Genomic DNA, 14,041 nt, shown 5'->3' on the forward strand with positions numbered 1-14,041 from the left:
GGAAACACCAATCCATAACGCAATTTACACAGAGAGCATATGCACCTTAGCACTGGTCAGCAGTGATAAAGTGCTCAGAGTCTTAAAAAAATAGAGGAAGAAAATAAGAGGAAGAAGCAAAAAGTTTAGGGATAACCCTGTAAAAAGGGCCATCTCCAACATGGACAAAATCCTCAAAGTCATACGCGCTAAGAATGAGGACCTTGAAGCGCTCTCTCAACGGAATAATATTCTGGTCGTCTGCCTGCCAGAGTCCACTGTGACCGGCATGATGCAGGATTACCTTGAATCCCTGCTCCGCGACCGTTTTGGCCCAGACCTGTCCAATCACTTCATTGTAGAGCGGGCGCATAGGTCAATTTGTCCGCGTCCCTCCCCCCCTCCGGTCCCCAGCCAGGCCTATTATCGCACACCTGTTGAAATACCGAGACCGTGACTCCATATTACGCAGGGCCAGGGTGCAGGGGGGAGATCAACCGCCAAGGCAACGTCCTGTCCTTTTACCCTGACTTTACCCTGTCTGTCCAGGCGGCCCGTCAATTGTATTTTGCAGCAGCTCCACATCACCTATGCCATGCTCTACCCTTCTAAACTCTGCATTGACTGTGGGGAAAAGTCGAGATTCTTCACTGAGCCAAAGGCGGCACTTACTTTTGCTAAACAACTACAGAGGTCTCAATCAATCAGGGAATTGTAAGCGCGCTACTCACCTGTGAGGGTCTCACCGTGCTTGGAGGGGGCTGGGGGGTCCACAGATCTGTTTAGCTGAAGAGCCAGGTCTTGAGGGTCTTCCTGAAGGTGTTCAGGGAGGGGACGCGCCTGAGGTCTGCCGGTAGCTCGTTCCTTCCAGGTCTTGGCTACAATGTGAGAGAAGGATTTTCCGCCTGCTCTGGGTCTGTGGATGCGGGTGGTTTCGGCCAGTGCGAGGTTGGAAGATCGGAGGTTTCTTTTGGGTACGTGGAAGTTGATTCTGTCGTTGAGGTATTTGGGTCCTTTGTTGTGTTGGCATTTGTAGGCGTGAGGATTTTGAAAGTGACTCTTGTCTCCAGGGGGAGCCTGTGGAGACTTCGTAGGTGTTAACTGATGTGTTTGTGTCAGGGGATGCTGAGGACGAGTCTGGCGGCGGTGTACTATATTGTCTGGAGTCTGCGGAGTAGGGACTTGTTGATGCCAGCGTAGAGTGCATTTCCATAGTCCAGTATGCTGGTGATGAGTGCCTGGGTGACTGCCTTCCTTGACTCAGGGGGATCCACTTGAAGGTCTTGTGGAGGATGTGGAAGGGTGTAGAAGCAGTAGGAGATGCAGGGGTTGACCTGTTGGTTCATGGTTAGTTATGAGTCGAGTACGATGCCAAGGTTCTTGGCATGGTCTGAGGGGGTAGGTGGGCTTTCGAGGGCAGTCGGCCAACAGGTTCTGTCCCATGCAGATGGGGTGGTACAGAGGACGAGGACTTCTGTCTTCTCGGCGTTGAGCTTCAGGCTGCTGTTGGTCATCCAAACTGCAACGTCTTGCATTCTTTTCCGGAAGTTGAGTTTGGCAGTGGTGGGGTCTTTTGTGAGGGAGAGGATGAGCTGGGTGTCGTCGGCTTAGGATACGATATTGAGGCCGTGTTGTCGGATGATGGCTGCGAGGGGGGCCATGTAGATGTTGAAGAGGGTGGGGTTCAGGGATGAACCCTGTGAGACTCCGCAGGCGATTTTTGGGGGGTCGGAGAGGAAGTATGGAAGTCTGATCCTTTGGCTTCTTCTTGTGAGGAATGATCGGATCCAGTCCAGGGCTGTTCTTTGTATCCCGGCGTCATGTAGTCTGGCGAATAGTGTGCGGTGGGAGACGGTGTCGAAGGCCGCTGATAGGTCGAGGGCTGCGGAGTGGCCTTGGTCCAGGAGGTGCGGATGTCGTCTGTGGTGGCGAGAAAGGCGGTCTCTGTGCTGTGGTTGCTTCGGAATCCAGATTAAGATGGGTCTAGAACGGCGTTCTCTTCAATGAATTATGTAAGTTTCCTGTTGACTGTTTTCTCTGCAACTTTGGCTGCAAAAGGGAGGAGCGAGATGAGCCAATAGTTCTTGAGGTCGGTGGGGTCAGCTGTAGGCTTCTTGAGAAGAGGTCTGACTTCTGCTTGCTTCCAGTCGTCTGGAAAGGTGCCTGTTTTGAAGGTGGTGTTGATGGTGCGTTGTAGTTAGGGTGCATGTGAGGGGGCAGGGGTAGGTGGGGGCCCCCAAGTGGATGCTTTTCATGTTCGAGGCGGTGTCTTCAGCCGTGATCGGTGTCCAGTTGGAGAAGGTGGGCTGGCTTGTGTTTCTGGGGGGCGGGGCCGCCTATGGCGCCTGGTGGCTGGTCGATGAAGTTGTCCTAGAGGTTTTTGATCTTGAGGTGGAAATAGGTTCCAAGTTTGTCGCAAAGGTCTTGGGATGGGGTGATGTCTGTGGCTTCGCTGCGTGGGTTGGTGAATTCTTGAGTGACATTGAAAAGTTCCTGGAAGTTGGTGGAGTTGGCCAGGATTTTGTTGTGGATGAAGCTCCTCTTGGTGGCTGTGATCTCGTTGTGGTAGTCCGTCATGGCGTCCTTGTAGGTGGTGTGGTTTTCGGTTGTCTTGGTGTTTCTCCAGTTCTTCTCCAGGCGTCTGCAGGTGTGCCTGGCTTCTTGGAGAGCGGTGGTGAACCAGGCGGCTCTCCTGGGGCGTTGTCTGTCTTGGATGCGGGGCAAGCTCGTCTGTGCAGTCGGAGATCCAGGTGTGGAGTTCTAACTGCGTCCTTTGCGTCGGGTGCCCAGGTGTGGTTGTCTCGGGTGAGGGTGGAGTTAAGTTGCTCGTCTGTAACCTTGCTTCAGTTCCTTCGTGGGGGGAGTGGGGCTGGTTTGGGTGCCTTGGGTTTGTTGATGGCGAAGTGTATTCAGTGGTGATCAGTCCATGGCGGCCGCGTTGTGTGGCTGAATTGGACTCTGTCTCCTGCAGCGAAGATAGAGTTGAGGGTGTGTCCTGCTCTGTGGGTCGGTGTGTTGACGAGTTGTTTAAGTCCGATGCTGGCGAGGTTGTCACAAATTATAATGGAGTTGGGGTCGCTGGGGTTGTCGAGGTGGAAGTTCAGGTCTCCAATGAGTATGTAGTTTGTTGAGGCGATGACGTGGGGTGCAATGAAGTCGGTGATGGTGGTGGCGATGGGTGTTCGGGGGCCGGGGGGTCTGTAGAGAAGGTTCCCCGGAGTGTGGCTTTGGGGTGGTCTGGATCTGGAAGTGCAGATGTTCAGTGGTGGGGAAGGTTTCGCTGGAGGTGGTGAGGCGGAGAAGGGTGATCTTGTGGGCGATGGCGAGGCCCCCTCTTGGGTGGTTGGGGCGGTCTTTTCTCTGGATCTTGTATCCATCTGGGATGGCGGTGCTGATGTCGGGGGCGGAGGATGCATTGGTCCAGGTCTCTGTGAGGAAGGCGATGTCGGACGAGAGAGAGTCGAGTAGATTCCAGATTTCCATGGCGTGTTTGTGTATGTGTCGTACGTTGGGGATGCATTTTAGGGTGTCGCCAGTGTTGGAGGCCAGGGTGGCGGTGAGTGTCTGGTGGCAGTGGAGGCAGGAGAACAGGCCATGGGTCGTGTTCGGCGAGGCCTGTTGGCATTCTCCAAGTCTTCCAGGGTTGAGTACGAGGAGGGTGGTGGTGTCATAGCGATGGGTAGTGGGAGGTCCAGGGTTCCTGGCGCTGGCCACAGTCAGGTTGAGGAGGGGCGCAGATGGGCTTGCCTTTGGTGCGCAGGCGGCGAGCCCAATGGGCACGTCTGCTGCTTGCGCAGCTACCGCCATTAAGTAGGGGAGGTGGGAGGGAGGAGAGGCTGGAACCGGGATAGGGGAATTCCGGGGGGGGAGGGGCCACAGGGGCAGTAGCGGCAAAAGGCGAAAGGAACAGGCAGGCACCAGAAAATAAAAACAGTGGTGGAATTAGAGCAAGACCCAGATGGGCACAATAACAGTGGCACAACAGGGAAAAATGAAGGAAAAAAATGGCTGAGAAAGGTTACAGTGGTTGCAGGCTGTATGGTCCCAGTTGGAGTGGGCAGCAGGCGCAGGAGTGGGCAGCAGCCTCGAAACTCCCAAGGAGGAGGTCGGGGTCTGGAGGCAAGAGACAGCACAGCAGAGAAGCGGGGAGAGAGTGGACCTAGACAGAGGGTCTCCCACCCGGAACCGACGCACCATCTCCGAGGATAGCCGCTTGAGTGACAAGGACTGACACGCATATACCGAACTCCAGCCCACAGCTATGCTTGTCTCTTGGCACCTATTTCATGTACTCTGTTTGATGTAATGTTAACTGCATTCTTTCATATGTATTAGCTTTTTGATCGCTTTTCCTCAAGACTTCCAGCAATTTGTAAACACTGTTGGTGCATCTCTGTTTATAGGAATATGGGCCACTTCTAGTACATTTCACCAACCTTGCCCACAGCAGAGAAGTATGCTCACTGTCCCATGTACTGCTCCTGAGTTACCTTCCTCTGAATCACACAACGCCCTGCCTACGTGGTAAGCGGTAATGGCTGAACCCAAGCATCCAGAAGGGATGATTCCCCTACCTGCATCATTTCTTCCAAGTTTGGGTCTCCTGGGTGGGTTAGAGTGGGTGGGGGGAGCGCTTGGATTCTTCATTTTGGGGTTCGCAACAGACACCCTGCCCATGTAGTCGTTTTTTTTGTTCTTCTTGAATAGTTTCTGGCATGTCACCGAATGCATACACTTCACAATGGCTTACACCTTAAGACACTGAATTCCCTTGGTACGACTGCAGACCACCGACGCTGTTTCATCAATCTCCCTCCGGCTGTTTCATGACTGGTACCACCTTTGTGACATGGAATATTAGGGGCCTGAACGACTATCGCAAAGCATGCCTCATGCATGCACATCTCACCAGACACAAGGTGGATGTTTGTTTCCTCCAAGAGACGCATCTTCTCCCCTCTACCTCATCCACGCTGCATTCCCGCCACTTGGGGGAGTCCTTATTACGCTTTCTTCTCTAACTATGCGCGCAGCGTTACCATCCTTTTTAGGAAGGGCCTCCCCTGGCATGGCACCCACTCCTACATAGACACTGAGGGTTGCTACGTAATCCTTGCCGGCACTCACTATAATCAGCCGTTGATCCTCGCGGTGCTCTATGGCCCCAATTTTGGTGACCCCAACTTTCTCATTAAAGTTTGGCAAATCATATCCTCCCTGGGAACCCACTCTTTGATATTGGGTGGTGGTTTTAACATTTCACCGTCGCCAATACTAGATTGCACACATCACCTGCAGGCCACTGCTCTCCTCCATTCACTCCTGAAGGACAACTCCCTTTGAGACGCCTGGCGGCATGCACACCCAGGCGACCGCGAAGGATCTTGCATCTCTGGCTCGCTCAGAACCTGGTCCCGCATCGACTTTTGGCTCACGACCCAAGATGCCGCCTCCTGGATCACCTCAGTGGACCATTTGACCCATACACTATCTTACCACGCCCCAGTCCGTCTGCGGCTGCCATTCCCGCTCACTCTTTACCGCATGTTCCCACGGCGCTTGCCCCCCAACTCACTATTTGTTACCGCGTTCCTGGAGGATATTCGGGGTACCATTATTTGGGCGCAATACCGGCTCCCTTGAGTCGCCCTCAACAATTTAGGAGGCCTTCAAAGTCGTGATCAGGGGGGAATGCATCGCAAAGCAATTCAGGGTTTAAAAATCCATCAGGGGCACCCTTGAGCATCTGGAAAAAGACATCAAAGCCCTAGATCTCCAACAAACCCAGGCCCCTTCCCCTCCACCCTTGCCTCCATCAGATCCAAGCTCACTTAATTTCATGCGGAGGCGGATGGAGAGGTAGAGAGGCCCGTGCTTGCTGCTATGGTGAGGGTGATCGCCCTGGCAAGACCCTTGCGAACCTTCTCAGGCAGTGAGGCCGCTGGGAGAACTACCTGCCCCACAGACATTATCGCAGGGATTTCTGCTTTTTACTCACAAATGTACACTGCGGGAGAGGCCACATCTAGGGAATGCCTGGATCAATATTTTAACTCAATTGAGCTGATGTGGCTCGGAAGTGATCATCGGGAATATCTAGACAAACCATTCACTCAAGAGGAAGTCTCCAAAGTCTTTGTGGGACTCCCGGGCGATAAAGCCCCAGGCTCAGAGGGGTTAACCCCGGGTTCTATAAAGAGTATGCGCCTCTTCTCGTCGCACATTTGGCTGAGATGTATGACGAATCGCTTGACCTGGACAGATTTCCCACATCTCTCCGCAAGGCTATGATTCCTCTCCTACTAAAGCCCGACAAATCTTCAGAGAGCAGCAATTCCTATTGCCCCTTATCAATACCGACAACAACATTTACGCTAAACTAGTGGCAAATCGTCTCCTCCCGTTGATGCCATAAATAGCTTGTCCCGATCAATCGGGGTTCATCCCTGGCCGCGCTATCTTGCACAATCTGCACACCATCTTCTCTGTCCTTCACCAGATCAACCCCTCTCTGCCTGCAGTGGCTGCTCTCCTGGACACCACTAAGGCTTTTGACACACTTGAATGGCCCTTTCTTTTTTATCTTCTCCCTTTTCTTGGGCTTCAGCCTGAATTTCGTACTGAAAATCCAGCTCCTCTACACACTCCCGACTGCACGCATCAGGGTTAATGGGCAGATCCCTATCACAATCGCTAGGGGCACCAGGCAGGGTTGCCCCCTGTCCCCCATGTTATTTGCCATCGCCTTGGAGCCTTTGGCAGCACGTCTACGCCAGCACCATACTCAGCGAGGCATTGACTTCTCATCCCATGCCCTGGTTACGTCTATGTATGCCAACGACATCACGATATATATCGATCTCCCATGACTAGGGAGGTAATCCATTTCGGCTGCCTATCCGGGGTTCAGGTTAACTAGAGCAAGTCAGTTCTTTTCCCCCTCACAGATGCCACTAAACAGTTTTCCACGGACTATCCATTCATTTGGGCTAGTGGTACCACCAGATACCTGGGCATCTGGCTTACCAGAGACATGGACGAGCTGTAGAGGTCTAACTTCGGCAAAGCAATGGACTAGCTTGAGACCAAGATGCAAGCGTGGCAAAAACGTCCTCTTTCATTAGCTGAGCGCATTTCCATCACAAAAATGATTGTGCTTCCAAAATTCCTATACTTGTTTATAAACATCCCCAATCCACTCACATCACAATTTTAAAAAAACTAAGATCCAACATTATTACATTAATCTGGGCAGGATGCCAGTCCCGTATGATGTCCTGACGCTACCCCAAGTGAAAGGTGGAATGGGGGCACCCAATTTTAGACTCTGTGCAACCAAGCTAGCTTCCTCCGTTTTTGGATTCAACCAATGCCTTTCCAGCCACATGTTGCGGTCGAGATGGACCTGGCCTCCCCGTGGCCGCTGCAGACAGTGCTATTTTTATCACACAGAATCCCCCAAGACGAGATAGACACGGTGGAATGTGTGTGCGGCCCAGTACATTTGCGCAAAAACACTCTTTGCACCTTCAATGCAGCTTGCGAGCAACCCCACTTCCCCCCTCTGCAGACAGCTGGCATGGCCCGCCACACAGCAGTCTTGGGTATCCGCACCATTGCCAACATTTACCCCAACAATACTTTTCCATCGCTGCCTGACGATACTGCGGGGCAAGAAATTAAGCAAGGAGATACACTGGAGAGTGGGTGTGATGGAGGAGGGTTTCTTGGGTTGGGCAAAGTTCATTGGTGGTTATTTATGCCTGGCTTTTGTTGTATCTAATTCCTTCAAAGAAAATCTAATAAAGAACAAAAATTAAACATTAGTATTACATAGTCTTTAAGTAGGGTTCCAGGGAGACACTAGACCTCTCCTAATATCCTATTTGTAATTGCGTAATGATGATCTCAAGATGAAGAAATCTCATTAACCCCATGATGTCCAATAAGCCTGAGGAACGTTTGTCAAATAGGTTACCCGCTCGGCCTTTGAAGTCCCTCCCGGACACAATTCATAGTGCCTCATCAGTACCTGATGAGGCTCCACGTCAGACATAAAATCATTTTCCTGTCAAAATTCACAAGCACAGTAGTACAACAGCCAAAGTTCAAAATCCAAGCTTTCCAAGCAATAAAACCCAAAATGGGCACAAGGGTTGATGGACGGGGAGTGGGGACTGGGAGTCCTTCTAAGATCAAAGCTCCTTATGTAGAACCCGATTCAGGGTCAAGAGTGGAAGAAAGAGAAAATTAGCATTTCTCATCACTGTTACCTAGTGCAGGTCTCTGCTGTTGTAATGCTAGCTGCGCTGTACGTTTATAGACTGTGGCATCCAAATATACAGAGTAACTGCACATTGTGCAGACACATGGCAGCTACGACCAGACTTCGAACATAATGCAGCAAGGAGCATGTGATGCACAGATGGGAGAACGTTGATGAGTAACAGGGCAATATATAGATCCAAAAGTTACCAGAGACAGTGACTCCTAGCTTGCATCGTTGGTCTTGGTGGTGTGTTCCCCTCAGATGTTCAGCACTCCCCCAGCCCCTAAGATGTGGCACCTGTGCACTGTTTTTTAGATTTGAACTTTGTCTGTCTCCCACAGATCTCTGAATGGAGTGATTGAGCAGATGGAGGGCTTCTCCAGTAAACTCAGTGACCTCTCGTACAAGGTGGAGAGCACGCACCAGAACACCTCCCAGGAGTTGGAGATCGGGGCCCGCCAGCGAGACGATCAGCTCCGTGGTACATGACTGTCTCCTATTGTCATAATTACTCATTACCATTACCTTGCTCCTTCTCTCTCGCTTACACCCCTCCTTCATGCGATTGCTTTCTTTCTCTCTTTGCAACTTCTCCGTCCATTTCCTAATTTGAAAAGTCCATAACGTCTCACCTGTTTCAAGAGTCACTTCAAAACCAGTGCCAGGAGCCCTTCTTAAAGGGGACATGCAATGAATGATGTCACCATAGCTCTCAAAGCGCAAGGCAGCATCATCCATCAAAGGAACATTTTAAAATGCTGTTTGTTGGGGATTGTTATAGATTGAGGCAATTTTGTCTCTACTGGATGGCCCCTTTAATAAACGAGTGCTGTATGGATGTCAGTCAACTAGACGTTCCTTGCCTCAGACTTCTTCTATCACACCCACTTTCACTTTTAGCCTGTTGCTCCTTTCCACTAATAGATACCCTGTTATAGCCTGATGCCTTCAGTATTAAGTTTTCAATCCTTCGTCTCTTGTTCTGTGCTGATGCCCTGAGTCTGATCCGTTTTCACAGAGGTTCTTCTTGGCTCTCTCTGATACAGCCTGATGCTGTGAGGACGCTGTTTTTCGCTCACTGTCTTCTCACAGTAATATTCAGACGCCCTGAGCACTCCCCTTACCTACTTCTTTTAGACTGCTCTAGAGTCACATTCAGTGGCCCCAACTAATGGCTTCTGGGCAAAACTTTCACACCGGCACGTATTCTTTTACAAATTGTTCTCACTCATCCACTCATTTTTTTTTCTTTCTTTTCCACAAATTAATTAACCATCTCTCTCATTAATTGTGTCTCTCAAATCCCAAAACCATGCTATAAAGGGGAAAGAGATTTTTTTTCCTGTCGTACCCTCCACTCCCCAGTATGTTTTGCTTTCATAGGGCTGAGGGGGCTGTGACTTAAGATTATTTAAATATGTTGAAAATATATAGCGTATTGACATTTTATAGTTTCATTCCAAGTTCAACAAACTACTTGAACTCTTTTTTCTTCTGATAAGCAGAAATTTTCAAGCCTACGTATCTCCTCCTGTGTCCATGTACAAATACGTATTACATACCCCTGCACAAGAGAGTGACAGTTATAAACTTTAATTTTCTGATAAGAGTTAGCAGAGAGGTAGCCTACTTCATCAGAGCAGCAGAGGGATTTTATTTTTCTTTCTCAGTCCTGCAGGAGAGGTTAACCAGGCAGCAGAGGGACATGGAGGAGGAAAGAAGCAGGCTGCATGAAGTGATCACAAAGATGGAAACCAGACTGAGTGAGCAGGCACGACTTCTGGAGCAGGTGGGTAGTCATAGAACACCAACCCAGAGTGAATTACAAGGGTTTTGACTCTGGAGACAATCGACCTGTGGAAAAAGTGTTTTCTCCTGATAAGTCTCTTTCAGGACCTAGGTCACAGAACTAAGGTGCAAATTAACATTTATGTTCTTTTGAAATGTATTGCACACAATCTCTGTTCTTAACATATCTTTAAGAGACTTCTAGCTGCAGATTTCTTACTTTTGAATTTCCCCAGGCGTCAGACTGGATCCGTTAGATTTTTTGTGAGCAGTAATCCTGCGCGCTAGTAGGTGACGTTGTTCCGCTCCACATGTCGTTCGTGCCTATGTAGGTGCCACCTAGGTGCGCTGACATCAGTTCTTTTTTTCTTTACGTACCTGCCAGCATTGATCCAGTGAAGAGCTATGCCTCAGTCACTGACTGGATTTCTTCGACATTTTGTAGAGTGTTTTCTTATGTTTTTCTTCCTGGTGTGTGGGATGTCAGCTAGGAAGACAGGATTTAAGCCCTGCAGAGCCTGTCATCGGCGATGTCAGTGATGGCCCACACCATGTCTGCCTGTGGTGTTTGGAGCCCGGCCATAACCTGAAGTCTTGCTCTGATTGCCACGTCATAAATCCTAAGGCCTTATGGAGCAATCCCTCAAGCTCATGGCAGCCCAGCATGTAACTGCGCATACATCGAGGTCCCAGTTGAGAGAAAGGTCCCAGGAGCAGAGTCCGAGGTCACAGTCATACCCTAAAACTGGTCCCATGCTGCTTGTTCCTAGTCCAGGTATGGCCTGGCCTGGCAGTTTGGGCTGGACTGTTCCGATGGGATGGATTAAGGGTCCAATCTCTCTACTGGGGTGAATTTTTGACATTGTTCAGCATTCAGTCCATTAATTGTTCTTTTTGCATTTATCACCTCGATTTGGATGGGCATGCCCAGACGTGGGTCCTGTGCTCTCCTTGCCACTGGAGTCAAGCTAGCCTGGTTGATGAGGGGTGATACCCTGAAAATGGTCCCAGGATGTTTGTTTCCAGTCCAGGTAGGACCTAGCTTGGCAATATGGGCTGGACTGTTCCCATGGGGAGCTGGGTCAAGACTGATTTGCTTATGGCTATGTTTAAACTGGAATGGCATGGGGAGTAAAATAAGGATCGATTTAGGCCCAGATATCTGTACTGGGGTGAATGTTTGACATTTTCAGCATTCAGTTAATAAATTGTTCTCTTTGCCTTTACCACCGGGGCATCGAGTTGGCGGCAGAATTCGCTGCCCCACTGACAGTCCATTACATCGGACGGGTGGGTTTTGCAAATCGTCCGAAAGGGCTACTCCCATACGCAAAAACCCATGCCTCCATCTCACAACCAGCTGACAGGATCATCTGTCCCTTCTCTGAGAGATCTTGCCTCTCTTGGTCTAGGGAGCCATAGAGAGGGTTCTGGTGCCAGAAGTAAGCTGTGGTGTCTGTTCCTGCTACTTTCTGGTTCCCAAAAAGGACAAAGACCTTTGTCCTGGTCTAGATCTGCAGGCCCTAAATGTCTTCCTCAAAAAGTAGAAATTCAAAATGCTCACGTTGGACGTCTACTTCCACATTCCCATCCTGCCTGCTCACCAGCGCTATGTGCAGTTTACGGTAGGCTACGAGCACTTTCAGTTCACTATGCTCCCTTTTGGCCTTCCCAATCACCCTCTCGTGTTCGCCAAGGTGATGGCAGTGGTTGCAGCTCATCTGCCAAGATCAGGGGTGCAATCTTCCCCTAGCTCGAAGACTGGCTGTTAAAGGCGGGCCCGCTCCAGGCTGTTACTTCCCACCTCCAGACTACAGCGAACCACTTGCACTTACTGGGGTTCACTATCAACAAACCAAAGTCACACCTTACTTCCTCTCAGATGCTATTGATTCCCTTTCTGAAGTCTTCCTCTTCACTCTTTCCCTTGCCCAGCAGGGCTGTGCTTTGGGCACTCTTAAGGGCTATCACTCTGCTCTTTCAGTGTTTTAGCAGCATCCTGAGCAATTCTCTTTGTATAAGTCCTCTATTGTACATAGGTTCTAAAAAGGTCTTGTCACTCTCTTCCCTCCTTCACCATTTACTAATCCTCAGTGGGACCTTAGTCTGCTTTTAACTTTTTAATGAGTGCTCCTTTTGAGCCTCTCCATAATTTTCCACTCAGGCTTTTGACAATCAAATTTGCCTCCCTTGTGACGATTACATCTACCTGTACAGTAAGTGAGCTGCAGGTCTTGTCTTATAAGGCGCCTGACCTCTCAGTCTATCCTGACAAATTGGTGCTTCGCACAAGCCCCTCCTTTATTCCGAAAGTGGTCACCCCATTTCATGTAGGCCAATCTATTAGCTTGCCTACCATTTGTGCTCCTCCACATCTCTCTAAAGAAGAGGAGCAACCCCACCTTCTGGACCACAAAAGAGCTTTGTCGTTCTACTTGGACCGCACACGAGAGCGATCAACTCTTCATGGGGTATGTTGGTGCGAAGAAAGGTCGGGCGATGCACCTCCAGATGGGTTGTGCTCTGCATCAAAATCTGTTGCGCACTGGCCAGGAAGCAACCTTCTGAAGGCTTGCAAACTCATTCCACCAGACTGCGACCACTGTGTTAGCATGCGGGGTTCCAATCCTGGACATCTGCCAGGTAGGTATGAGGGTTTCCTAGCACACATTCACCAAACATTGCTGTCTGGACAGTCTGGTCCGTAGGGATGGGCACTTTGCCGTTTCGGTCCCGCAGGACTTTCTTGTGTGGAATTGCTCTGCAGACCCACTTCCAGGGATGGTATTGTCACTTCTGGCTTGGATGACACCGACGACACATGCGGAGCCGAACGACGCCACCTACTGCTGTGCATGGGTACTGCTCCACAGGCCCACTTCTGAGAATGGTATTGCATGGTTATCTATCAGGAGCGGCCCGTCCAGCTAAGAGCGGTTGGGCAGTGGGGCCAGGTTGTGGGGGGGATTCGACAGACGACCACGAGGAATAATTAAATAAATAATTATTTTTTCCTCGTGGTCGTCTGTCGAAATCCTTCAGTCCCCTCATCCCCTACACCCGGCCCAACCGCTCTTACCTGCACGTTCCGCGGCTGGTATCTATTCTAAGATTAGAGGTTGGTGGCTAAAAGTCTCTCTCAGTTGAACAAGTTACTTACCTTTGATAATGCTTTATCTGCTAGAGACTATATCTAGCCTCATATTTCTTCCCAGCCCACCAATCCTCCCCGGTCTGCGAACTGATTACCAGGGACAAGGCTGATACCTTTCGGAACTCCAGTTTTTCACCCCAGTGGTCACTGTTCTTCATGGCTCTGCGCTTCGGGCATGGAAAGCAGTGAAAGGAAACTGATATTAGCGCACCTAGGTGGTGAATATATAGGTGCCACGGACTTCACTTCTGGCGTGGATGATACAGACGACACATGCGGAGCCGAACAATGCCACCTACTGCTGCACAGGGATTCTGCTCAGGATCCAGTCTGACGCCTGGGAAAATTCAATGGTAAGTAATCATCGGCTAGATATAGTCTTTACCAGATTCCGCATCACCGAAGACAAGTAACTTGTTTGTCTTGCCTCGTGTGCATTTAGTCTAGGTGTGCTCATGAAAACTAACACTGTACTTGATGGTATGGTCAAACGTTATCATATTTTGCACTATCTCCCACCTTAAATTGTTCTTGAGAGTTAAAATAAAATTGTATCCTTATGGGTGAAAACGTACTAGCATGTCTTTAACCAAGCCATTGAAACCCCACGGTGGCCCTCAATGCAGGACATTTTATGATTTATTCCTGGCAAAAATGGGCAGACTGTGTAAGTAGGGTAACTTCAAGATAGGCAGATGGAGGCATCAGAATTACTATTCACAACAGTGGTCTCCAGTCTTTGGGATCTCAGGACATATCAAGCTAAGATTTTTAGATATTTTATGTAGTGTAGACTAACCTAACTCTAGAGAAGTAGTACATTGTAGGAAAAAACAATTTCATTTAATCAT

At 49.8% G+C, this 14,041-nt stretch overlaps 1 protein-coding gene across 1 annotated transcript in view; it reads left to right on the forward strand.

The window, feature by feature from the left end:
• Positions 1-14,041, forward strand: part of FBF1 (Fas binding factor 1) — a 615,519-nt gene that overhangs the window by 450,656 nt on the left and 150,822 nt on the right. The window contains exons 23-24 of the mRNA XM_086930722.1: positions 8,590-8,729; positions 9,919-10,037. Coding sequence (XP_086786848.1) covers positions 8,590-8,729; positions 9,919-10,037 — 259 coding nt within the window. The remainder of the gene's footprint in view (positions 1-8,589; positions 8,730-9,918; positions 10,038-14,041) is intronic.

Source organism: Lissotriton vulgaris, chromosome 7 (assembly GCF_964263255.1).
Source record: "Lissotriton vulgaris chromosome 7, aLisVul1.2, whole genome shotgun sequence".
In the NCBI taxonomy this organism is placed as follows: Eukaryota; Metazoa; Chordata; class Amphibia; order Caudata; family Salamandridae; genus Lissotriton; species Lissotriton vulgaris.